The sequence below is a fragment of the Syngnathoides biaculeatus genome, chromosome 18 (genome assembly GCF_019802595.1).
Source record: "Syngnathoides biaculeatus isolate LvHL_M chromosome 18, ASM1980259v1, whole genome shotgun sequence".
NCBI lineage: Eukaryota > Metazoa > Chordata > Actinopteri > Syngnathiformes > Syngnathidae > Syngnathoides > Syngnathoides biaculeatus.
The window spans coordinates 8,301,418-8,328,804 of NC_084657.1; the positions used below are offsets into that span (position 1 = coordinate 8,301,418).

The window sequence follows — 27,387 nt, forward strand, 5'->3', positions numbered from 1 at the left end:
ACTGTATTAAGGAGAGGATGACCGCGGTCATGTATTGTGAGATTTTGGGGAACAACCTCTTTCCCTCAGTTAGAGCATTGAAGATGAGTCGTGGCTGGGTCTTTCAACATGACAATGACCCGAAGCACACAGCCAGGAAAACCAAGAAGTGGCTCCATAAGAAGCATGTCATGGTTTTGGCGTGGCCTAGCCGGTCTCCAGACCTAAACTCAATAGAAAATCTTTGGAGGGAGCTGAAACTCCGCGTTTTTCAGCAGCAGCCCAGAAACCTGTCTGATCGAGAGAAAATCTGTGTGGAGGAGTGGGCCAAAATCCCTCCTGCAGTGTGTGCAAACCTGGTGAACAACTACAGGAATATTTTTATATTATTAATATTTTGATATTATACCTGTTACCTTTATTTGCCTTTTTTGTAATGTAAACCCACTCCTACCTTGTGTTGCATGTTTCTCTGTGCTTTTGTCCACTTGCCTGTTGCTTCCACTCCCACCTTAAAAAAAGCCCATATGTGCTACTGTACGTGTACTGGTGAGGAGCTTATGTTCAAGGGAGAAAGTCTCCAGAATACAGAGGCAATTTGAAGGTTGACTAGTAGTCTTCCAGTAATACAAAAGTGATAAAAGCTACACATGAAACAAACAAGCTTGTGGAAAAGGAGGCGAATATTTGCTTTTCTCTTACTTTATAGTGTCAGAGAATGTAAGTACAAGTAAGATTACTACTGGAACTAAAGTACCTTCATAAGAAGAGTTGTTGTTGGAGGCCTGGGACAATTGTCGGATCTCCTCCAGCAGTGAAGGGTGAGTCCTGGAGGAGCAATGGCTGCTCTCCTCTTCGTCCTCTTCCTCAGTTTCACCGGGGTCTGGGGAGTTCTCCATCATCTCTGCTATCTCCTCAATGACCTTGGAGGAAAAAAAGAAGAAAGGAAAGGCTGGATGCAAAGAGGGCCGAGGAGCTATTTATCTGTGGTGCAAAGCTACTCAGAGGCCAACAAATAAACACAGAACCGGGGTCATGAATCATACACTTTCGTCTAGACCGTTGGCTTCCAAACTTTTTTTTGCAGTGCCCCGCTTTTGGAAATGAAATTATTTTCAGCCTCCCTCTCTGCACACATTTTTTTCTATCCACACAGCCTTAGCTTGCAATAATCACTGCAGTGGTCACTTTTACATTTCAAACCATGGACAAAAAATACATATCTAAAAACAAAATTCTGATTAAATTTAACACCTTTTATTCCTGCAGCTATTTCATTGGCTGCTGTGAGCTTGTGTGCTCAGTAGTACAACTCGCGCCATCTGATGAGTGTAACTTAATAATGAAAAGTGGTCATGGTAGCCCTGCCACTCCCATATAAATCGACCCCCCTGTTTTGTTTCAGGTTTTCCTTTGTTGCATATTTTTCTTGTGTCCTCTGTTGATTGTGTCTCTTCCTGAATCACTTATTTTTTCTCCTCTTTCCACACCTTGTTGCATGCCTAATTCATGTCCATCCAAACCAGCCCCTGACTTACTTCTTTCCGCACCATTTTTGTCACCTCGTTCCAAACCTCTTGTTTTCTCTGGCCCTCTCATACCCACTACTCCCAAACCTGAATGTCGCCAGGCTCAGGAAGTGACTAGAGGCTTCCCTTCTGAACCCTGGCAGCAGCAGCAGGGTCTCGTTCCTGCTCCTCGGCAGCTGTGGCAGGCTCCCATCCCATCTTCCCAGCAGCTGTGCCTTGTTCCAGCAGTGACCGACCAGTGGACAAAATCCATCCCTTTCTGCCAGCACTTGACCAGCAGCTGGCACCCATCTCTATTCTACGGTGCTCAATCAGCAGCCGCCCCCTGTCCTTGCTCCAGTGGTGCTTGACCAGTGGCCGCCCCGTCTTTGCTCCGGGGCACTCGATAAGTGGCCGCCACCTGTGCTCTCTCCAGCAGTGCTCGTCCAGCAAATTCGACCCACCTTGGTCCGGCGGTTGGTCAGACTAATTACAACAGACTGCTTTTAATATGTTGTGGGACTTTAACTCGTCGCGTGAGTATCAATGCACCTCGTCACTTTCGTAGCCTAGCCATCATATCTTCTTGACTCCCTTGAGACATTTTCTCAGGCTCACTCTGACTTCCTTTGTCTTCAGTTTGACATCTGCTCTGGATCCCTGCAAACCTGTGCTCATCTCCTCAGGCCCACTGACAACCTGCCCTCCCACTCCGCCAGCCTGCTGCAGGCTGGAATACGGAATCCCAAGTTTTGCAGTCCAAGTTCCTTGATTCGGTTTGTCAAAATAAAAATCCATTCAGAACCTCATTTCCCTGTCCTTGCCGCATCTGGGTCCTACCTCTTGCCTGAACCCTGAAAGCTTTACAATGAAATACAATTCAATTAATTTTTCCACAGTTAATTTTGACATCTCTTTGATTCAGTTGTGCACTGAAATCCATTAATATTTTTTAAATGCTTTTGGGCATGAATATTAAAATGTGATTAATTTATTACAACACCTGAAATCCATAAGATTTTTTTTTTCAACTGTGTCCCACCACATTTTTCACCTTTTTTGTTGATGAACAGAATAGAACAAAAGTATACACACTTGATCTGCTGTGATGAGAGGCTCTTCATTAAGACAGTTGGCATTCTCATTCTTTTCATTCATTTCCTCCTCCTCCTTTTCGTGGATCTGCAGAATATGAGAGGAAATAGAAGAGAATGCTGTAAGAAGACTGAAACTGGAATTGGTTTGACATTGGCATTAGCCTGCTTTCCCATGGTGCAACTTTGGCCTGGTACACACATCCATAGATTCATTCATTTTCTTAGCCGCTTATCCTTACGAGGGTCACGAGAGTGCTGGAGCCTATCCCAGCTGTCAACGGGCAGGAGGCGGGGTACATCCTGAACTGGTTGCCGACCAATCACATTGCACATGGAGACAGACAACAGTCGCATTTAATGTTGCATATTTTTGGGATGTGGGAGGTAACCGGAGTGCCCGGAGAAAACCCACGCAGGCACGGGGAGACCATGGAAACTCTACACAGGCAGGTCTGGGATCAAACCCGGGACCTCAGGCCAATGCTTTCCAGCTGCTCCACCGTGCCGACCTGGTACACACAATGATTAATTTTTATTTTTTTTTTAATGCTTATATAAATATTTTTGTCTGTTACAGACCCAGTCACTGATTGTATATTGGTACATTTGCCTGTCTAACTCTTAGTTAAATAATACTGTGTGGCGCTATGGAGGTCAATTTGGAGTTAATTTTTCGCCACTTACGTTATATTTTCCTACAGTTTAATTGAGAGGTCTTTACCATGCCTGTGCCCCTCCACTGTGTTCTAGGTCAGCTCAAGTCAGCATTCATGACATTTTAAATTTTGTAGGTGAAACTATACAAAAGTTACATTGTATTAAATGATATTGTCAACATGAATATTAAAGTCTCCCGTTATGACAAGATAGTTGTAGTCAGTACAAACAATGACAGCTCTGGAAAATCATTTATACATTTTCGATTGCATCTTGGAGATCTAAAAATTTATAAAACAATAACCTTTGGTTTACCGTGAATTAAAAAAAACACACAAACATTAAACAATAAATAAAATCAGCCAATGTAATTTCTTTGTATTAAATAGTAACATATAACACTTAAAAATAACAGCACTAACACTGCCTTTTTTCCCTATTTGACACTCATTACTAAATTAATAAATGGCATCACAGATACATTCTGTCAACCAAGTTTTGTTTAGTCGCAAAAAGACTCAATAATAGGTTGTAATTATTGTGATTGTGATAATAATTCATCAACATTGATTAAATAGCCAGTTACCTGATCTTCAATACTAGTCTTGCAGAGGTAACCGTACACAATGGTTTGATAGTTTCACATTCTATCCTCACTAAATGTGTAGTTCTACGTTTTTTTGTGGCATATTTCTTGGACCAACTTTCTGTCCCTTTTATTTACAGGTTTTGAAAAATGCATGTTCTCCAAACTTAACTTGAAGTTATGTTGGAAAAGACCCTGCAGATATCAGTCAGATTCGCAGGGGAGGGGCTCTTTGCAACTTGATGGACATTTGTGTCAGGTGAGGAGGGGAGGGAGGAAGATCTTGAGACAGTGTGCGGTGGATTCCAATATTGAAATAGTCTTCATCCTGTCTATAAACCATAAACAGTTAAGTTACTATAGAGCAGGTTTTGCACCAATGGGGCAGGGAGGGTGTGGGAGATTTCAAATGCTGCTTCATCTCATTCCTCCGGTTGTTTTGGTGTCGCAGTCCTCATGTCACTTTATCTCTTGCTCCTCTGATTGTTTGGGAACAACTACATACATCTTCTGCGCTTTTTGTCCTTCAGCCATTTCAACAAGGCCAAAGTTTCCCTTTTGGCCCGCTGAATGACGTACACAGTAAAAAATGTTGCAGGCAAATAACTTAACCTCTTGTGTACTTAGACAGAAACCATCTGCCTTGTAAATGTGTCTGCGTGCTCAAAAAACACAGAAATTGTCAATGAAACTCTTTTTTTCTTGTATGATTTATTTTTAGGCGGCACAATGGCGGAGCTGCAAAGCATGGCTTCACAGTTGTGAGGACTGGGGTTCAATCACGGCCCTGCCTGTGTGGAGTTTGCAGGTTTTCCTCGTGCCTGTGAGGCTTTTCTCTCGGGACTCCGGTTACCTCCCACATCCCAAAAACAAGCATTTATTGGACACTCTAAATTGCCCCGAGCTGAGATTGTGACTGTTGTTTGTCTTCATGTCAGAATCAGAATCTGAATTAGTTTTAATGGCCAAGTATGTAATAACACACAAGGAATTTGTCTCCAGCAGTCGGTGTAGCCCTGGTACGACATTCATGTTGAGTATGGAGAAGAACAACAAGCGAACTAGCAAGAACGAAGAACAATAGATATTCAATTAATAAGGAATTATTCCTGAAAAGAGTTACATTTGTGCAAAGTTGCAGAGTCTTGTTGCATTTAGAGCAGGTCAACGCCCCACATGTGCCTTGCGATTGGCTGGCAACCAGTTCAGGCTGTACCCCACCTCTTGACCAAAGACCGCTGGGATTTGTTTCAGCACTCCCGTGAGCCTTGTGAATATGAATGAATGGATTTAGTTTTATACCTTTCACTAGAGTTTGAGGATTAGCATTCTTGGCCAAGGTCATGTTGAAGTGCCTCAAATGTATTTGTCAGGCTGGTGTAGCGAACATAGCATTGCTGAGGTGACACAGACTTCACATGACACTAATAACTGCATTCTTTGACACTGCCCCAAGGTAAAACTAATTAACAGCTACTCTCAAAGTCTGGACTTCCCAAATATGCCACCAGTCCTGACCAAGCAAAAGGCTGAGGAGACATGGACCTTAAAGGGCCACTGTCATGAAATGCATTATTTTTAGTATGTTGTTAATGGACAAACGGCAGCTGACATGGACCCATGCGTTTTTGGACCACAAAACATGATTTTGACGTATACAGCTTTTTGTAACTCCAGCCGTGAAAATCCTCTTGAGGGTTAGGCTGTTTTCAAGAAGAAGCACGAAGTGACGTAAATGGCAGGACCGCTCTCAAGTGGACTCGTTTGTTTCTATTAGTTTTACCTCCGGGAAGGTACCTCCTTGTTCCTTTGTGTTAGCCAAAATGCCAGCTCGTTGCATTACTGGACATTGCTTGAACACTCGGGAGGATGGATTTACCCTTCATGGTTTGCAAGAGACCTGGTTTGTCGTGAAAAATGGATTGCACGGGTGCAGAATACAAGAGCTTCATGGGTTCCAAATGACATGTAGGTGTGGATACAGCTACTTAAAAAAAACAATAGTTTGGGGTGGACCAGGTAATCAGTCTCTCATAACGTAACAAAAGATCCGTGTATGTATGACAGGGGTGATAATGTGTCGATGTGGGCGTCGGACGGCGTCAGGCTTGCCGGCGAAGGCTGCTGCGTCGCTTTGCCAGCGAAGGCTGCGCGTCGGGCTCGCGGACGGCGGCGGCTCTGAGGAACGCTGCCGACAATGCCGCACTCAGCTGCGTGCGACGACAACACTGTAAAGCGCCTCGGCTCGAAGGTGTTGTTCACCGCGGACGGCGCCGGCTATGAATAATGCCTTAAAGCAGCCCAGCTCAGCTCCGTGATAATCTACCTCGGCGCCGAAAATGAGGCACACAGGCCGGCTGCGATGAGTCATACCGGCTGAGGCGCCGCGTCCACCGGTCACGGCTGAGGTGAAGGCTGCGCGTCAGGCTTGCAGACGGCGGCGGCTCTGAAGAACGTTGGCGACAATGCCTCACTCAGCCGCGTGCGACGACAACACAGTAAAGCGCCCCGGCTCGACGGTGTTGTTCATTGCGTACTGCGGCGGCCATGAACAACACCCTAAAACAGCCCGGCTTGGCTCCGTGATAATCCATATCGGCGCTGAAAATGAGCCACACCGGCCAGCTGCGATGAGTCGCGATGGTTCATCTCCGCCGTGGAAGTGGATCGGACGGGGAGGCGGTTTGGCCATGATCGCATATCATCTGAATATGGCTCGAAAAAATAGGGTAATATTGCCCTGGTAACTTCCCTCGGTTGTGTGATGTTCTCTTCTTTGAAAAGAGCTTAGTGTCAGAAGGGGCGTGTTCGTCTCCTATAGTCAGGGCCACAGTGTGTTTTCAATGGCGAATGTCCCAGTGTGACATCACGGACAGGATCCAGCCAATGTGGCAACCACTTGGATGTCATAGAATGACACTTCTGCAACTTTGCGCATGGATGACGCGCTCTCTGCTCATATTTATTTTTACGTATAGACATTGAAGTGAATAATGTTATATGTATTTTTCATTACAATATCTATTTTAGAATGTTTATAGGGATGACACTTGGGCTTTAAGATAATTAGCAGCTTCTCGTCAAATATTGATTCCTGGATGCAAGGTGCCACCCACGAGCATTGAGCATATTACAGATATATAGAATATATATATTATAGAATTACAGTTCCACAAGTTGAAAAATATCCAGGGGTCACTTCTTCTAATTTCTTTGAAAGAAGAAAAACAAGCTTATCAGCAAGAAAAATGTAAAGGGAGGCGAAGCAAGGAGAGCAAGCAGCAAGTCGTCTAAGACTATGAGTTGAAACTCTCAACAAACCAATAAATTGCACCACAAAGTGGTTATGGTTGAGACAATAGCAAAACGCCACATGATGAGAGACAGCCAATCACAAGGCTTGGCTTTAGAAGGAGGAACTGATATCAAAGAAAAAAACTTTTGCGGCTATTTTTCAAAGTGAAATTCTAGTAATGGAAATTTTGTCAACAACTGCATTCTGATTAGATAGTTTTTTGCTGTAATGTAATCACAATTACGTACATCAGTGTAGGAAGTTAATCAGTGACATATACTGTACCTCTTTATCAGAAAGATTTCCGTTGAATCCTTCAGCGTCCAGGCCGTCCCACGAAGCTCTGTAGTTGTCGGTTAGGGCATCCCACACACTGCAATATAATAAATACTGGACTTGAAAATGATCCTTTCAGGGATTAGAAAACCATTAGACCAATCTCAAAAATATTTTACTCAACAGCAGATATTCAAGATGCTTTGTCAGCACATACAAGACCGTCACATAACAGGATTAGACAAGGTGTATTTTACTTGGTTAAAGTTAATCTATGAATTTTTTTTCTTTGGTACGGCACCCACTCAATTTTCAAAATAACATTTATGTTTCCTATGTGACACGCAAAAGAACAAAGACAAAGATGAAGAGATTGCAAAATTGCTTGACCTTAAACATTGAGGAGGAATGGACCAAATGTCGTTCTCATAAACAGTGCCAGTCGTTTGTGCAGCCCAGTGGAAGCGTCAGTTTGACGAGCAAAGACATAAACTGGGAGAGAAATGGCCTTTGTTTTGTTTCAGAGCCGTCCGTTTTCTCCCCTCTCCACTGAGAGGCTGTCTCAGGACCCGCTTGGCACTGCCCACACTCAGCCACAAAGTGCACATTATCCAACTCACAGAGGAGTGCATACATGGTGGCATGCAGCATTTCATATAAAGCATCAGAATTTTAGTACATGTTGCTATGTATAAGGCGAAGAACCATTTGATGATCACTTAAACCTGTTTTTGATGTGGATGCCATAAAGCCAGGTACAATAATTTCATAAACGAAAATGTTCCTGGTAATGTTTTGGTTTTGTTTTGTTTTAAAGCATTTCAAGGACTGCTGAAATAGAGTGTACACATTTTTATGTTTATAGTCATCAGTTTGAGTGCCAGCACCTTGTACTTTTCAGTCATGTTTGTGTAAAATGAGTCATTTTGTACTGTGCAAAAATGAAGAAGCAATAATTGGCAATGCCCGGTTGCAGCAACTAAAGTGTCAGATCCTTGCGTTTAATTCCCCATCATCCCATTTACACCCCAAATCTGATCAAAAGTGATCTGGAGCACTAAATAAATAAAAGAAGTGGGGCAGTGCTCACTGGTGTTAATCCCCTCTAATGATGCCTCAAATCAGCCAGCATGATTGTAAACTGACAATTCAGCATTCGCTTAACGTGAAAGGGATGGACGTGATACAACCCTCAACAGAATACAGTTCAAGCGATTATCAGAGTTTTTAATGTCAAATAAAAGGATAAAAACAAACTCCGTCGAAATTGCGTCGGCCACGTCGCTGACCAATCAGAGGCCAGAGATGTGCCTAAACCACGCCCTTTGTTGTCGTCCGCCATAACCTCAGACAAAGTCGCATGGTTCAGGAGAGCTTTTGTTTGCGTTTTATCACGTCTTAGGGATCCTTAACAATCGATATGGTTAAGAGGTGTAGTCACGGCCTTTGTAAAAGTGACGACAGGTATCCTGATAGGCTAGTTGGTGGAGTTCAATTTGTACCCTTTCCAAAACCGAAGACCGAGTACGAAAAATATCTTCGATCGATCAAACTTTGTGGAAGACCGCATGATCAACTGAATCCATCTAAAATCAACCGGAACAGATATGTTTGCACGAAGGTAAGCCCTATTTTTGATTTTCAATACATGTCTCATATAAATGAATTAGCAGTTCTTCGCTTGCATAACATAGCTACGTGTGAATGATTGACACACTTGATCTGTGTTGAGAGATACTTTGCGAGGAGCTGACAGCACAAACGTGTCTCTTTGTTGGCGGCTAGCGAGCTAAGCTAAACTGGACCAGCGAGTCCTAAAGGCCTTCGACGTGCACCAAGATACCAAGACTGAAGGAAGGATGTTTGAGGATACTAAAGTAGTGATTGTCGTACTCGGTCGGGACTTACGTAGGTTCGGCACTAATTCAAGAATAATTATTGAGGGGAGCTCGTGACGTTACACAAAGAAAACGAGAGAAACAACTTGTAAATCAAGCCTCGCCTTCTTCTTTTCCTTCATACGGCGGTTCACAAACGGCTATACAGATACACATACAGATTCTGCACACAAGTGTGATAGGTAACACGAAAATAGGAAACTGTCAATGACGAATTCGTCTTTGTGTTATAATATATTATATTATGTGGCTTCTCGGTCTTCCTCTGACTCCGGAAAGATCTCGCGCTATCAATGGTTTCTCCGTCGATATGCATGGAAATACCATTGAAATACCCCTCGCTGAAATACTTGAAGCCCTGCTGTCTGCTCTTCAACGATATTTCGCTATTCGGTAAGAATGCGAGTGAAAAATCAGATGGTAAATCGGACAATTTCGCTCTCAACTTTTCTTCCTGCGACGCCATTTTGTCTAATGTTTGTCTGAGGTTAGCTACAGTGGGGTGACGTGACTTCAGGAGGCGTGGTTAAGTGCCCTGTACGGAGGGGTCAATTGGCTGGCAACCAGTTCAGGGTGTGCCTCGCCTCCTGCTTGATGACGGCTGGGATTGGCTCCAGCACTCCCATCGCCCTCATGAGGATAACCAGCTCAGAAAATTGATGGATGGATGGATGTATATGAGTCATGTACAGTTGTTTTGTATGTTTTGACTATAACTTGAATGAGACTGCTCAGCTCTCACATGAATCATTCTTGATGATCAAATAAGTCATTTTGATTGAAAAATATCACCAGATTTCTTTTTTCCATTTGCCCACAACAGGACTATTTCTAACCTGAACTGTCCACAGGGAGTGGCGACACATTTTTGAGAGAGAGGAAGGATGTGAACAGAACGGGGCAAAAGACAGGGAACGCTTATAATACTTCGCAGTTCATAATTCAGCATGTAATCTTACAGTGAAGAGGAGGGAGTTGGGGGTTAATACTTTTGCCTGCCTTACTAACAGAGTAACTGAACGGAATTTTAGGAAATGTGCATCGGAAGCTTGTGATGACAGTAATGAATCATAACATCATATATTATCTGTTTCTAACAATTATTTACAATACTTTTCATTGTTACTGCCAATAAGATAAAAACTAAAGGGAGTAACTAAGAGGTGCATTTCAAGATCAAAAGTCCAAAGATTTTGCACTGTACCAGAAAATCAAATGATCCATTCCATTCCATTTGCATGTTTATGGGGTTCTGTGCTTTGGTGTATAGGATGTATATTTACAGTAGGGATATGTGGTCAGGGGAAGCAGATGTCTCCCCTGGGTCATGATAAAATATAAACAAATAATAATTAAAGATCTCATTACTCTCTACCATGGAATTAGAATGAACGTGTCAATTTCATCTTGAAAAAGGCTGTGGTTTTGTCTTAAGAGTGTCCAGAAAAGGCACCTTTGCCAAAAAGTTCTCTTGGAGTGAGTTTTGTCTCCGCTTTGTCCAAATTTGGCTAAGACGGTCCCCTTTCCTCTGATTGGTTGTTGTAGACGACCCAATTGTGAGACCACAAGTGTCATGTTGACAGTTCTGACTCGGTGGCAGGGAGGTAGGCGGACATCTTCGCTAGTGATGTAAAATAGCTTGAAAAATTCGAGTGACCTTAGTGCAAGCATCTCGGCTGAAAAAAATGTCTGGAACTCTGAAACGCATGGACAATTATAATTCGTTTTTCATGTTTATTGAGGCACCATTGAGACAATATTACATCCCGAATAATATAAAAAGTCTGTTTGGTAAAATGTGGGGCCATCGCTCAATGTCCATAATGATATGTGTCCAGATGTATATTACGCAGATTGAGGGCTGATGTCAACACATCCTGCCATTTTAATGAATTCATTTCATGCAAATGCTGCAAACAGCATTTTGGTTTTAAACATGTTGCATAGCACCTTGGAAGCTTGTCTAGAAGCCTCACAACAACTAGTCATTTTCATGGCGCGATCGTGTGTTAGATATGATGTATGGTCCAAGTGACAGCCAAACGTGTTCACTCATTAGAAGAGATTAGAGAAAATCCAAACATATGGCCTTGTTAGACCGATTAGATGAGCTGTGCTTGCATCTCACAGGCGACCCATTCACTTCCATTTCCTCTACGAGGGTTAATTCCACATTGACAGTGAAATATAATCCTCGAGTGGACGTTGAAGGCTTATCACAATCCGCATTTCTCAAGTTCCACCTAGCCGCAGACTTCAATGAGTCATACCTCTCATACCGTTACACACGAGGCATGTCATATATCATCATGGAAGAATCGGCGTAACATGAAAACGAAAACAGAATTAGCACAGAGCAAAAGGCTGTTCATTCAATGACTGCACTACAAAAAAAGAGGCTGTTAAGAATTTTGTATTTCTCTTCACATCTCCAATGCTTTCTGGCACCTTTCCATAGATAGTCTCATTCATCTCATATTTTTATTACATATTCAGTTTAGCTGATTGCATAAAATGGCAAAAACACAAGGTGAGGCTGACAGAATTCTATCTCTCACACACACGATCATTAGGAAAACAGGTAGAAGGGCTGCAGGATTTCCAGGGATACTCAAAAGTCTCATAAAAACAGAATAGTAGTGTTTGTTTCGATTTAAAGCCATTATTGTAGTTTTACTCTTAATTCACATGCTTCCAAACACATCAAAAATGCTTCATCTATCATGAGCATTTCAACAACACCCCGCCCTTACACCTCAATGGAGAAATCCATTCTCTTATTACCCATGAACACACTTGATATAGGAATATAAAACAAACTTAGCTATATCTAATCTATTGAAGATATTTCTAACCTTTAAATAGTTTTCAAAACTGGACTACCAATTGAAATAAAGGAATAAAGAAAGAAATACCCTGGAAATTAATCTGAGCTAGCTTGGATGGGAGGCAAAACATTTGCCAAGATCTTGGACAAGTGAATGTTTCACTCTAAGAATGTAATGACTGACTACAATGAATGTGATTATTCGCAGGTGAGTGATCTGCTTGGAACATCAGTTTAGAAAAACAGCAGATTATTGATTTTGGTCAGTTCCTCACCTGCAATGAAATTTGAAATGTGAAATGTGTTAAAAAAAAAAAAATAGCAGTGTGGCATTTAATCAGTTAGGTCATCATTTTTTTGAAAAGCAGGTGTGAATCAGGTGGCCCGTATTTAAGGATTGAGCCAGGACATGTTGAACATGCATTTCTCCTTGGAAGCCTGAGGAAAATGGGTCTTTCAACACATTGTTCAGAAATATGACATACTTGAATTAAAAGTTTAATTGGAAAGTAGAAAACTTATAAAGATGTACAAAAAATTTGAGGCTGTTTGACTAAAATAATATCTAATGCCTTAAAATGGAGAGCAAAACCGGAGACACGTGGCAGAAAATGGAAGACAACCATCAAAATGGATAGCAGAGTAACCAGAATGGCAAAGGCTCAGCCAATGATCAGCTCCAGGATGATCAAAGACAGTCTGGAGTCACCTGTAAGTACTGTGACTGTGAGAAGAGGTTTGTGTGAAGCTAATATATTTACATGAATCTCTTGCAAAGTCCCTTTGTTTAAAAAAAAAAAAGGCATGTGCAGGAGTGGCTACAATTTGCCAAAGAACACAACAACTGGGCTAAAGAGAAATGGAGGAGGATTTTTTTGGACTGATGTGAGTAACATTTTTCTTTTTGGGTCCTGGGGCCGCAGGCAGTTTGTGAGACGACCCCCAAACTCGGAACATAAGGCATAGTACACAGTGAAGACAGTGAAGCCTGGTGGTGCAAGGATCATGACATGGGCATGTTTCTCCTACTATGGTTTTTGGGCTATTTATCGCATACCAGGGATCATGGATGGGTTTGCCTATTTCAGAATACTGGAAGAGGTCTTGTGGCCTTAAGGTCAAGAGAACATCCCCTTGAAACAAACACACTAGTAAACATGCAAAGTCTTGGTTCCAAACCAACAAAGTTAATGTCATGGAGTGGCCACCCCTAATTCCCTGACCTGAATCCAATCAGGAACTCGTGGAGTGACATCAAAATGCAGTTTCTGAAGGAAAACCAAGAAATGTTAATACATTGTGGAATGTCATAAAGCAATCTTGGAGTGGAATAACAGCTGAAAAGTGCCCCAAGTTGGTTGACTGCATGCCAGAGATATGAACTGGTTATAAAAAAAAAAAAAAACTGTGATCATACAACTCAATATTAGTTTGGTGATTCAAAGGATTGGTAAATCCTAGAAACAAAATAGTGCGTACAAATTAGTTTTAAATTTGTATAGTCAACAGCAGACAATTTTTTTAACACACCCCTTTCTACAAAATGGCCCAATTGCACAGCCTTAAGTGTGTGTAGACCATGAATAGTGTTGGTTTTCTGAGAATCAATAAGCAATAAGCAATAAAAAATGGATTGAAAACATGGATTAATCTGATTAGTCACATTGGACTGCAAATAGTTTGAACACAACTATATAACAACATACAATACATATCGGATTTTCAAACTTGTAGGATAAGCAAATATGTACAAATTTGTTGACTCGTACTTATTGTACTGTATGCAGTGAAGTTGCTGTATAACAACAAATTCAATAATCCATTTTTTTTTTTTTAATCGTTCATCTTATTATGATGAGCATGTTGGTGTAACGGTGAGTAGATCCACTTCACAGTCAAGCGGTCCTAGTATTGAATTTTGGCTTACATGTTCTCTCCCACATTCTAAAGTTTCAATTTACGACAATTTCCTAATCATCTGGGATCGTCTCCAGCACTTCCGTGACCCTTGTGGCTCTGGTTATTTTATTTCTTTTATTTTTTTTAACTGAAAGATGAACGTTCCCTGTTTATAGACCAACCTTCAACTTTGCAAATTCACCGTACATTTTGCCAACATACTGTGTGCATTTTAGAAATTTGAACGGTTGTCAATACACTGGGACAGAAACTCAGAACTCTGAAAAATGCTGGTCAAAGCTCTTGAAATACCCCAAACTCGACATAATTTGACATCTTTTGTGAAAATCAACCACATTATACACAGCAATCACTCACTCTTCATCTTGCAGCTGCTCCTCATCCTCCTGGTTTTGTGACGGGTTGCGTATCGGTGCCAGGCCCTCGGTCTTAGTATTGTAATTGTGGAAGCACACGTTGAGTTTCTCATCAAACTCGTTGACCAGGTCCTCCATCGACTTGAAACTCATCATCTCGGAAAAGTTCTCCAACTCAGAGAAGTCCTCTCGGGTGATGGAGACCAGCGGAATGGTGGTGGAGGTGTAAGAGGAGTGGGTGAGTGCGGGGTGGTCAAACTCATCTATACGGCAAGGCCGGAGGTCGTCAAATTCCTCATCCAAACACACAAGAGGGGCTTCCATGGTATCCCCGAGTGGGTCAGTCTCTGAGCCCTGTAAAAGAAAAGCTGTTGAGATACAGTCCTTTTCAGATGGCTTGGACTATGACTAGCTTTGTGTTTTTTGTTACCCTTTTGTATTGTAAAATAGTAACTAGCAGGACTGAGGGTCTGTGACTGGCTGGTGACTAGACCAGGGTGTACGCCACCTCTCACTCAAAGTCAGCTGGGATAGGCACTAGCTCACTGCGACCCAAATACTGATCAGGGGTATAGAAAATTAATAGATGGAAGGACTGAAAGGTTGCACTGTGGCCAAAGAGTTGCGAGATACTTGACAGACTGATAGTGTTAAAAGAACTTGTACCTTTTAATATACAGTGAAGAAAATAAGTATTTGAACACCCTGCTATATTGCAAGTTCTCCTACTTAGAAATCATGGAAGGGTCTGAAATCGTTTCATCGTAGGTGCATGTCCACTGTGAAAGAGATAATCTAAAAAGAAAAATCCTGAAATCACAATGTATGATTTTTTTGCGGCACACAAACAATAAGGGGTGGGGGCAGCCCGCAAGTGCCCAATTGGCACAGGTCTGTTATCTCTTCCAGAGTCAACTTCAAGTCATCTTGCTTGAGTTATGCTTGTATTTTGAGGCAAACTTCAACCTCCCGGAGTCAAACAATCCAGTTTCTTCTTCTGCCATATTAAAGGGTGTCTCTGCATGCCTAAAGAGCTGCATTTAAAGAGAATGAGTTGAGACGCTTTGATTGGACAGGATTGAAGTCAGCTGATTTCATGCCTACGATGGTGCTGGATTCCTTGTACCTGATGCAACCGGGTGCTCAGGTCCTTTAAATTTCCAACTCCAGATCTAACGATTTATGCCACACGGTATGCCAGATTTACACAGTTTACGAAAATACAGCTCGTAGTAAGATTACTCTAGCATTGTCATTATTGTCAAGAAATATAAAATAGCACTCACTGTACTGCATGTTTAGAGCGACCATTCAATGTTCTCTATTTCAACTAACCGTCTAAATTTGCATACAGAATCAAAATTGATTGAGCAGAATTTCAAATGCAAAACAACATTTAGCTGTTTACATTTTTGTTTTTACGTTCATGTGTCACAACAACAACAAAAAACAATATTGTGTCAGCTGTCCCCATCTGCTCAATTTACCAATATGTTTCACGGACGAGACTCGGGGGTGGACCCAAATGCACGACTCAGGTGAGAGGTAAGCAGTGCGGAATAAGCCTTTATTCGTTCCAATGTCGGTTACCAGGGAGCCAGTCCAAACAAGCAGCAAGATCAGTAACGGCAGGCTTACGGGGTAGGTCGGGAGACAGGCGTTGGTCGGTACACGGGAGGTAGACGTCAGGAGTACGGTAGTGCGGGAACGAGGCATGAGAGGCAACGATCTAGCAGAGTAATAGTCGTCCCCCGGGTCCTATATGTACTGGGTCTTAATCAAAGGTCATGAGGCGCAGGTGTGACCCTTCCGATTAGACGGCCACGCCCAGCCCTGGCTGGAATCCAGGATCATGACAGTACCCCCCCCCCCAACGGCCGGCTCTGGACGGCCCAGGCGCATCAGGGTGAGCCGCGTGAAAGTCCCTGATGAGGGAGCGGTCCACGACGAAGCGGGAGGGGATCCAAGAGCGCTCCTCCGGGCCATATCCCTCCCAGTCCACCAGGTACTGGACCCCCCTCCCTCCGCGGCGGGAAGACAGCAACCGGCGCACGGTGTACACCAACCCACCGTCGACCATGTGGGGGGGGGCGGGGGGGACTTGAGCAGAGGAGCCAGCGACGACGTGCGATTCGGGCGAAGTCTCCTGACGTGGAATGTAGGGTGCACCCTCATCGACCTGGGCAGTTTCAACGAGACGGCGACCGGGTTAATAACCTTGGAAACAGGGAACGGGCCAACGAACCTGGGAGCAAGTTTGCGGGATTCCGTCCGCAGCGGGAGATCTTTGGTGGAGAGCCACACTCGCTGTCCCACTCTGAGCTCTGGTGCGGCCCTCCTCTTGCGGTCTGCTGCGGCCTTGTAGGCGCTGCTCATGCGCAGCAGTGTCCTCCGAGCTGCTTCCCAGGTCCGTTTGCAGCGTCGCACCACGTCCAGGGCCGACGGAACTGTGGATTCTGTGACCAGCGGAGGAAACAGGGACGGAGGATACCCATGCACGACATGGAGTGGAGCCATACCTGTTGAAGCGGAGGGTAGGGAATTGTGGGCATACTCCACCCACTTGATGTGCTGGCTCCACATGCTCTGGTCCCTGGATACCAGACATCGAAGATCGGTCTCTAATTCCTGGTTAATCCTCTCAGTCTGGCCATTAGACTCTGGGTGATGACCCGATGTCCGACTTGCTAAAGCGCCGATGAGGTTGCAGAACTCCTTCCAGAAACGGGCGCTGAATTGCGGACCCCTGTCCGAAACGATGTCCTGGGGTAGACCGTGGTAACGGACGACCTCGTCTAATACCAACTGGGCTGTCTGCTTGGCCGACGGGATCTTCGGGAGCGGCACCAAGTGGACCATCTTGGAGAAACGGTCCACTATGGACAGGACCACTGTGTTCCCTTGTGAAGGCGGCAGGCCGGTAACGAAGTCCATCGCGATGTGTGACCACAGACGAAAGGGGATGGACAGGGGTTGCAACTCACCAACGGGCCGTAGGCGGGAAGTTTTATTGGCAGCACACACCGGGCAGGCGTTGACGAACTCCCTTACATCCTTGCTGAGGTTAGGCCACCAGAACCTTTGTTCGACCACTGACCGTGTCTTCGCCATACCCGGGTGGCAGACCGTCTTGTTGGTATGGGCCCAGTTGATGACGTCTCCCCGCAGAGATGGAATGACGAAAAGACGGCCCGACGGACAATCCGCAGGTGGCGGTGTCTCTTCCAGAGCCTCCTTCACCCGCGACTCGATCGACCAGGTGAACCCGGACACGAAGCACCCCGCTGGCAGGATAGTAGCGGCGTCTGAATCAGTGCGCCCTCCCTCGTGGAGCCGCGAGAGTGCATCCGGCTTGCCGTTTTTGGAGCCTGGGCGGTAAAACACCTTAAAGTGGAAGCGGGTGAAAAATAGAGCCCACCTGGCCTGACGGGCGTTCAACCTCTTCGCGGACTTCAGGTATTCAAGGTTCTTATGGTCCGTGAAGACAACGAACGGTACTTGCGAGCCCTCCAGCCAGTGCCGCCACTCCTCCAACGCACACTTGACCGCCAGCAGTTCCTTATCTCCCACGTCGTAGTTCCTCTCTGCCGGGGTCAACTTTCTAGACAGGAACGCGCACGGGTGAGTCCTTCCATCCCTGGTACTCCTCTGCGACAAGACTGCTCCGATTCCTGAATTCGATGCATCCACCTCCACCACAAACTGGTTATCGGGATCCGGAATAATGAGAACGAGCGCAGTAGTGAAACTTGCCTTGAGCCTGCCGAAGGCCTCCTGGCAGGTCCCGGACCAGTCGAAGGTGGTATTTGGCGAAGTGAGCGAATGCAGAGGAGCGGCCACGGAACTGAAGTTCCTTATGAATTTCCTATAGAAATTGGCAAATCCCAAGAACCTCTGCACGTCCCTCCTGTTGGTGGGGGTAGGCCACCGCAGCACCGCGTCGACCTTCCCGGGATCCATACGTATCTCTCCCTCAGCCAGGACGAAGCCCAGGAAGGACACGGATGCCTGATGGAACTCACACTTATCCATATTCACGTATAATTGGTGCTGCTGCAGACGCCGGAGCACCTCTCGGACTTGTTGAATGTGAGAGGCTAGGTCTGCTGAAAAGATGAGAATGTCATCCAGGTAAACAAAGACAGATCTGTTCAGGAACTCCCGGAGCACGTCGTTAATGAAGTTCTGAAAGACGGCCGGAGCGTTTGTCAGTCCAAAGGGCATCACAAGATACTCATAGTGCCCTGTGGGGGTGTTGAACGCCGTCTTCCACTCATCCCCTTCCCGAATTCGCACCAGATGGTAAGCACTGCGCAAGTCGAGCTTGGTGAAGATCCGGGCTCCCTGGAGGAGTTCGAATGCTGTAGAGATAAGCGGCAAAGGGTACCTGTTCTTGACTGTGATGTCGTTCAGTCCTCGGTAGTCGATGCAGGGTCGCAGCGTGGAGTCCTTCTTCTTGACAAAAAAAAACCCCGCACCGGCTGGTGAAGATGAGGGGCGAATGAGTCCGGCTGCCAGCGAGTCCTCGATGTAGTCCCTCATGACTTGATGCTCTGGTCCCGTTAAAGAGTACAGTTTCCCTCTGGTAGGAAAGGTGCCTGGCAGGAGTTCAATCGCGCAGTCGTATGACCGATGTGGCGGTAGAGACTTTGCCTTAGATTCAGAGAAGACCTCCCGTAGGTCATGATAGCAGGAGGGAACTGCGGTCAGGTCCAGGACGGTACCAGGTTCTGTTAGCCGAACCGGCGCGACTTGAATACCCCTGTCTCTCCGGACAGCGAAACAACGACTGAGACAGTCCTCACCCCAAGTCTTGATCTGACCCGTGGTCCAATCTATGTGCGGATTATGTTCTTTGAGCCACGGACTGCCCAAGATGATGTCGCTACTACGTGCGTCGAAGACATGAAAGCTAATTCGCTCCGAGTGAGCGTCCAGAAAGCTCATACGTAGCGTCTGAGTACGATGTGTAACCCGACAAAGGAACTTGCCGTTGGCGGCATAGGCGTGACGAAACCGTTGCGTGGGGAAGGTTGCCGCCCCCAGCTCCTCGACCACGCGGAAATTTATCAGGTTTGCTTCCGACCCAGAATCTATGAAAGCCGTCACAGAGCATGAACGGGAGTCCGTTCCCAAGGTGAGGTGAAGAAGGGACCTCCCTGACCCTGTCGCGGTGTACCGCACACTCACCGGAGTAGCGATCCTGATGTCAGAATGCCCTGGTCGAGTCGGGCAATGGGCGATCAAGTGTCCCAAACGCCCGCAGTAAAAACAGCGTCCCTCTCGTCGCCGACGTAAGCGCTCCTCCGCTGAGCTGCCAAGCCCCTCCACTTGCATGGCTTCCGGTGAAGCTGACAACACGGGTGGCCGGAAAGCGGAAACAACCGGAATGCGACTCTCCCTCTCCTCCTCCCTCAGGCCCTCCATCTGTCTCTGCACGGTGAGGCGCTGGTCCACCTTGAGGGCCAATGCGATGAGGGAGTTAAGCGAAGGCGGAAGATCCATGGCCACGAGGTGACCACGGATCTGTGGGGACAGTCCCTCGTAAAATGCGTCATGGAGGGCTTCCTCATTCCAGCGGCTCTCGGCAGCCCGAATCCGGAACTCAATGGCGTAGTCGGACACGCGGCGACGCCCCTGGCGAATTGTCATGAGTGACGACGCCGCCTGGCGTTCCGGAGCCGCATACTGGAACACCTGGGTGAGCGCGCAGACGAAGCTCGCCCATGAGCGGCAGGTCTCCGAGTTACGGCTCCACTCAGCGGTGGCCCATGCCTCCGCCCTCCCTGTCATGTGGGAAATGACGAAGGCGATCCGGGAGCGGTCCGTGGGAAAAGCGGAAGCTTGCAGCTCAAAGTGGAGATCGCACTGCGCCAGGAAGGGCTTGACGTTACTGGAGTCGCCTGAGAACCGCTCTGGTTGAGAGAGCGGAGTGATGGTGGCACGGGGAGGCACAGGAGCGGCCGCGCTAGCTTGGGAGGCTAGCCACGGTTGCAGCTGGGTGCAGAGCTCCTGGATCTGGTGAGTCATCCCCTGGAGAGCAGCCTCTTGCTCACCCAGGCGTTTGCCCTGCACTTGCAGCGCACGGCGAATGGCTTCAGAGTCGGCTGGGTCCATGTTCTTGGCTAGATCGTTCTGTCACGGACGAGACTCGGGGGTGGACCCAAATGCACGAATCAGGTGAGAGGTAAGCAGTGCGGAATAAGCCTTTATTCGTTCCAATGTCGGTTACCAGGGAGTCAGTCCAAACAAGCAGCAAGATCAGTAACGGCAGGCTTACGGGGAAGGTCGGGAGACAGGCGTTGGTCGGTACACGGGAGGTAGACGTCAGGAGTACGGTAGTGCGGGAACGAGGCATGAGAGGCACGATCTAGCAGAGTCTCTGTCGTCCCCCGGGTCCTATATGTACTGGGTCTAATCGGAGGTCATGAGGCGCAGGTGTGACCCTTCCGATTAGACGGCCACGCCCAGCCCTGGCTGGAATCCAGGATCATGACAATATGCTACAAAGATTTAAGTTATGTCTCCTAAATCATGTCTTTTCAAATCTAATGAGGAATGGCACAGTGTTGTCTAGACAAAGAGGTAATGGAAGTGGATGTACCAGAAAGTGACCATGTCCCAAAGGGAGTCCAATTAATTGGCTTTACTGCTAAACCACAGACGATGAAGTACATTGACTTGGCTTTAAATAGATGAGCTTCTGGAACATGAATGTATTATTTGTCAAAATAGATATGCGATAAAAGGATCAACTTTATCACATACCGTAATATCCGCCCCATAAGTCGTGACTTTTTTCACACGGTTACAACCCTGCGGTTCATGCGGTGATGTGGCTAATTTGTGCATTTTTCTAACGGCCGCAAGGGGGCACTCGTGCGGAAAAGGTAAGGGTGAGACCGGTGGAATATACGAGTATGTGCCGAGGAAATGACTTTTACCGGTCCGGCCCTGTTAGCGCTGCGCTAGCGTGTTACTGACGTGTCTCATTGAGTTTTACCAATATGTTTTGTTTTAACCAGCCCTGTTAGCGTGGTGCTAGCGTTAGCGTTAGCACACAGGCACGAGCGTTAGCACACAGGCGCTAGCGTTAGCATGGCGGTGCTAGCATTAAACTCTGTGTACCATCTTTCTTTGTAAATATTTCGTATTTCAATGTGGGTTTCAATGTGGGCACTTACGGCTTTTACACAGCTGCGGCCTATGTATGTACCAAATGGTATTTCCTTTATAAATGTACTAGGTGAAGCTTATAACCAGGTCCGCTCTGTAGGCCGGGAATTACGGTTTCTTGATCTAGAACCGTAAATGGCACACTGCTATTGTACATGTAAAAATTAATATCCATTTCTTAAATCCTCATCACAGTTATATTTCCAGGACAAATCAAACTATAACTTAAATGCTAAACTTCCCACATTTTAAATTCATAACTTTGTTGGCCCCGCCATGTATAGATTCATTCCTGTGCCCCAAGCCTCTGACGGCTGGTGCAGCCCAGTAGATGACTCGTTCTTACAGTGCGGGAGACACCTCGCCTGTATACAGTATAATCACCAACCACCCAAGGGCCGTAAATGCCTCCCAACCAAATTAAACCTATTAATGGCCAAATGTCAACATATTATGTCATATTAATTGATGAAGACAAATTCAGTGTCAGCAGACATTTTCTCTTCAAACAAGCTGCAAGCCTGCTTGGAGTATGTCTGAAAGCGCCATTTGCACCAACTGCAATCATGTTAATGGCACAAGACTGAATAATTTGTTCCTCCTGTGGGGCGGCACAGTAGCGTGACTTAGAGCATTAGCTTCACAGTTCTGAGGACCGGGTTTCAAAACCCCGCCCCACCTGTGTGGAGTTTTCATGTTCTTTCCGTCCCTGCATTGGTTTTCTCCAGGCACTCCGGTTTTCTCCCGCATCCTATAAACATGCATTAATTAGTGACCCTTAATTGCCCCTAGGTGTGATTGTAAATGCAGATAAGATCCAGCACTCCTGTCACCCTTGTGAAGAATAGCAGCTCACAAAATTGATCAACGGATGTTCCATTTTTCTTCTTTCATCTTTCCCCACATCTTCACCTGGCGCTGTCCAACTGTCTTATGTCAACTGTCGAGAACGTCAACTTCCTGGGAATTACAGTCTCTAGGAGTCTGAAGTGGGAGACCAACATCACCCTCATGATCAAAGAATCCCAGCAGAGGATGTACTTCCTCCAGCTTCTAAGGAAGCACAGACTGCCACGAAAGCTGCTGGACAGTTCATCGAATTACTCCTTTGTACCTCCATCACATCTGGTTTGGCGCTGCCACAAAAAGGACAAAACCCCAACTGCAGCGGAAAATCGAAACTGCTGAATGGATTGTTGGTTAACCCTCCCCACCCACCCATGAGGACTTGCACGCTACCTGAACTAATTCAAGAGCTGACAAAATTCTCTCAAACCCTCTACATCCTGGTCGCCAGCTCTTCCAACTCCTTCCCCTGGGTAGGCGCTAACAAACAATGCAAACTAAAACGGACAGATATAGAAACAGCTTCTTTCCTTTTGCAATTAACTTCTAAAACACCAAACTTTTGCCATTTTTTTCATCTAGAGTTTATCAGATTTCTGATGGCCCAATTATTATATTATACATTACTCGTGCACTCACTGCAGCAGTCTCACCATCCTGCACCTGAGGAGTATCTGCAACATTTGCACAATCGACATCCGAGATTATCGCACTATAATGCTCTCTTTATCAAATGCGGTGTCATTTTTACACCAGATGTAACAGGCTGCACACCTTCCAAAAAGTTCAATTTTTGACTCATCAGTCCACAGAATGTTTCTCAAAAAATCTTGAGGATCATCAAGATTTTTTTGGGCAAATGTGAGATGAGTCTTTGTATTCTTTGCTGAGAGCTGTTTTTTTCGCCTGGGACTTCTCCCATGGATAGCATTTTTCTCCAGTGGCTTTCTAATGGTAGACTCATAAACACTGAACTTAACTGAGGCCAGCGAGGCCTGCAGGTCTCTAGATGTTGTTTGAGGTACTATTGTGACCACCTGGCTGAGTCGTCGTCGCACTCGGAATAATCACTCCCCCCTCCCCAATTTCCTATTGAATTTCTTTGGATCATGGCAAGATGCATTGGTTCTTAAAATCTTATAATCTATTTAAAGTTCTCTGACATATTATATTTAAGCGATTTCTTGATTCAATAATGTCATGACCCATCGGAACGGAGGGTGGACCCAAATGCAGGAGTACACGGGAGACGCAGATGTAATTCGGGAAAAACGTTTATTAATCCTAGGTCGGGGATCGGGCAGGCAGTCAGGTATAGCAGCGGTAATCAGCGGGCAGGCACGAGTCGGTACACATGAGATCGATCAAGGAAGGCAGAAGTGTCAAAGGAGTCAGGCTTATGGGGTCAGTCGGAGAACAGGCGGAGGTCGGTACACACAGGAATACGATCAGAGATACGGGGGAACTGGAACGGGACATGAACCTCAATGATCTGGCGGAGCACCAGTCGTCATCGGGGTCCTATATATATATATATATATACACGGGATAATCAGCCCGCATGAGGCGCAGGTGTGTGCCTCCCAATTAGCGCGACCGCGCGGGCACCCGCACAGCCCGGGCTGGAGCGGGAGGATCATGACAAATAAGTATGGTGGCAATCAGGTTTGGGTGCGGCTTGTGAAATTTAAATCACCTTTCCCAAATTTGTGGTTAGTAAAAGGTGTGTGTGTGTGTGTGTGGTGTGTGTGTGTGTGTGTGTCAGTGTGGGGAGGGGCAATTACTTTTTTACAGAGGGTTGAAAAGGTTTGGATTTTTTTGTGCCTTAATAAATTGAATTGTCATTTGAAAACTGCATTTTGTATTTCCTTGGGTCATCTCTCATATTAAAATAGGTTTAATGATTTGAAACATTGGTGTGTGATTGATGTGCCCAAAAAAAAAAAAAAATAACAGAAATCAGGATGGAGCAAATACATTTTCACGGCACTGTAGCTCCTTCTTTACCATAACGAACAAATACAAAGCCTGGGTCACTGCAAATGCTGCAACGATCTTCCTGATGATGTCCCACATCATTTTTCCCTCATTCGTGAACAAGATAATTAAACTCCTCCACTTTGGGAAACATCTCATTTGCAACCTGGTGAGGCCACGCCACCCTTTTCCAATCTCGGAACTTGGTTTCAGATTTGGAGGTGCTGATTCTCATCCCAGCCGCTTCACACTCAGCTGCAAATCGCTCCAGTGAGAGTTGAAGATCACGACCCGATGAAGTCAACAGAACCACATCATCTGCAGAAAGCATTGATGCAATACTGAGGCCACCAAACTGGAGCCCCTGTACGCTTTGGCTGCGCCAAGAGATTCTGTCCATAAAATTTCTGAACAGAATCGGTGACAAACGCCAGCCTTGGCTGAGTCCAACTCTCACAGGAAATGAGTTTGACTGTTGACAATGTGGACCAAACTACCGACAATGGGGACCAAACTGACATCGGTCGTACAGGGACCAAGCAGCCTATATCAAAGATTCAGTACACCATACTCCTGAAGGACAACCCCCAGGACTCCCTGAGGGAAACGATCAAACATCTTCTCCAAGTCCACAAAACACATGCAGACTGGTTGGGCTAAATCCCATGACCAGCCAAAGTACAATTCTAAAAACCCCTATGGGAAATAAAATTATTGGATCTGGGTTTCTTTTGCCCGGATTTGGGTCACCGAGGCCCCCCTCTGGAGCGAGCCTGGAGGTGGGGCTTGAAGCTGAGCGCCTAGAGAGCGGGACTGCACCTATTGGGCTTCGGCAGGAACAGCCCAAAAGGGTTACATAGGTCCCCCTTCCAATGGTTCACCACCTATTGGAGGGGGCACAGTGGTCGTGTGCAGTGTGAGCTGGCCAGTGGCCAAAAGGCAGACATTTGTTTTAGGATTTTAAAAATTGAAGTGGAGAAACTTCCCCCCAAAAAAGGAATTTGAGAAGTGTGTCGATACTTTTTCATGTACATTTCTGTACGTGTGTGGAAATTTATGAGAATTCATAGGTTTACTTCATAGATGAGGATGACTGAGTTTCATTCAATGAATGAAGACAAACTTGTTGCATATGTTGTATTATTGTGGTTCTTAATTCTTTGTATAATAGATCAAATAAAGTGGATGTAGTTCCTGAAATCTAATTGTGTGACATGAATGCTATTTATTGCTGTCGCAGATTAGTAAGAAATTATCTGTGATGGAGGAATGCACAGTGCATCCAGGAGGTGTAGCCTTAATAGCACTACAGTAGCACAGTATATTAGCTGTAAGTGTTTGTGTGAAACTGAGAGATCCAAAGTCCAACGTAGAAAATCAAAAGAGGTTGAATAAGTTAGGGTTGTTTTAACCAAGATGATGATGCATTTTTTCCCCCCGAAAAATTCAATTCTCAATGGGACTAACAGAAAATAAAATCAATCCTCAGGTAATTTAAGATACTATAAAACTAAAAGGAGTCCAAATAATTGCAGTTTCCATATTTACAGTCATATTGTTGTCATTCTGTCCCCTACCAGGTCAATTTTATAATGCTAAGACAAACCCACAACCAATGTGTTCATAAAAGAGGATATGATCCACGTGTGTCTGAAATTCATACCTTCGGCGTTTGCCAAGAATGTGTGTCAGCAGATTTTTATCACGCTTTTCCAAAGAGAGCCTCTGATTTGATCCACAGTGATGGAAGTCACCAATCATGGTTCAGGTTACATTGAGAGGGATCTAGACACCACTTTTACAGATTGTGGTTCAACTGAAATGACAACTCCAGTTTTGCTTTACTCATCACTACATATACATTTAATGATTAGCTGTTCTAACTCAAAACACATATTAAGGACCTTTTTAAATATATTGAAAATACCGGTCAAGTGATTCAGATGTATTTTCACACAATATACATACCTACTTATTATACAAAAATGCTTTGAATTGGATTCCACTTTGAATCAGTGTTCAGATGGGGGTGTAACTTAGAGCTAGTAATGGCTAGCAAGCGAGAGTATGTCATTAGCTCATCGGCGAGAGAAACCATGGATTGTGGCGAGGGTGAAAAGAGAAGCTACAATAGAGGAATGAAAGATGGAGGGAACCTTCCATACAAAGCCCAGATAGATGGATGGATGGTGAAGCAGAATGGGAACCACAATCAGGGCACGGGCACGGTGAAATGAGTAACGGACTGAGGATTACCTGCAGTGGATGTGATCCTTCTGTTTGTTGGCAGTACCTTCTCAGGCAGGAATAGGCGGTGTCTCAGGCTCACTGGATTGCAAATCTCACCGATGAAAGGATGCTACATTCAATCCAGTGACTAGAGGCTAAATAGTAAAAAGTGAGAGGACTCTAGATGTGGCTTTAAGCTCAGATGTGGCTTTAAGCTCTGTCCGTCACCCTTCCCTCACCCGTTTGCTCACAGACACCCTTGTTTTGCCATCAATAGGCAGCCAGCCCAGCTCACACAGCGCCTACGCAACAAGCATCCTGTGACGACATCAGCTCAGCCCCTCCCTCCGCTCTTTCCTTACCGCCATCCCTCTCTCCCTTTGTCATCTTCTCAATGCAAGCTTTCATGCCCAAATATTCATGGAGTGGGAGGCTTGGGGGAAGGGGATGTTTCTGCATGTGAAGGTAACACTCCGTCCAGCTGCCAATCTTAGATACAAAGATACTGGATGGATAGTATCACTCCATCTGTTCTCTTCTGTTACTTAACCATTTTCATTCTGAAAAATATTCAGCTCCAAGAAATAAAAAAAATGGTCCAAAATATGGCTGAAAAGGCACGGTGAGGGATCATTGTTGAGGATTGATATTATATTAAATATTTTAAGAGTGAACATGATCATTTCAAAGAGGTTAAGATAAAGATGTAAAATGTGAATAAGCAAATAATTTTTAACTTGAAAGTTCAAAACCAAATGAA

At 45.2% G+C, this 27,387-nt stretch overlaps 1 protein-coding gene across 2 annotated transcripts in view; it reads right to left on the bottom strand.

The window, feature by feature from the left end:
• The window catches only part of fez1 (fasciculation and elongation protein zeta 1 (zygin I)), a 44,325-nt gene extending 17,379 nt beyond the window's left edge, over positions 1 to 26,946 (bottom strand). The window contains exons 1-5 of one of the 2 annotated variants that reach the window (XM_061803345.1): positions 26,655 to 26,946; positions 14,401 to 14,753; positions 7,408 to 7,495; positions 2,583 to 2,669; positions 737 to 902 (exon numbers count right to left, since the gene is read on the bottom strand). In XM_061803345.1, coding sequence (XP_061659329.1) covers positions 737 to 902; positions 2,583 to 2,669; positions 7,408 to 7,495; positions 14,401 to 14,723 — 664 coding nt within the window. In that variant the 5' untranslated portion in view covers positions 14,724 to 14,753; positions 26,655 to 26,946. Of the gene's footprint in view, positions 1 to 736; positions 903 to 2,582; positions 2,670 to 7,407; positions 7,496 to 14,400; positions 14,754 to 20,679; positions 20,743 to 26,654 lie in introns of those variants that run through there. The other variant, XM_061803346.1, reaches the window with a different exon arrangement.
• Between the last annotated feature and the right edge of the window lie 441 nt (positions 26,947 to 27,387).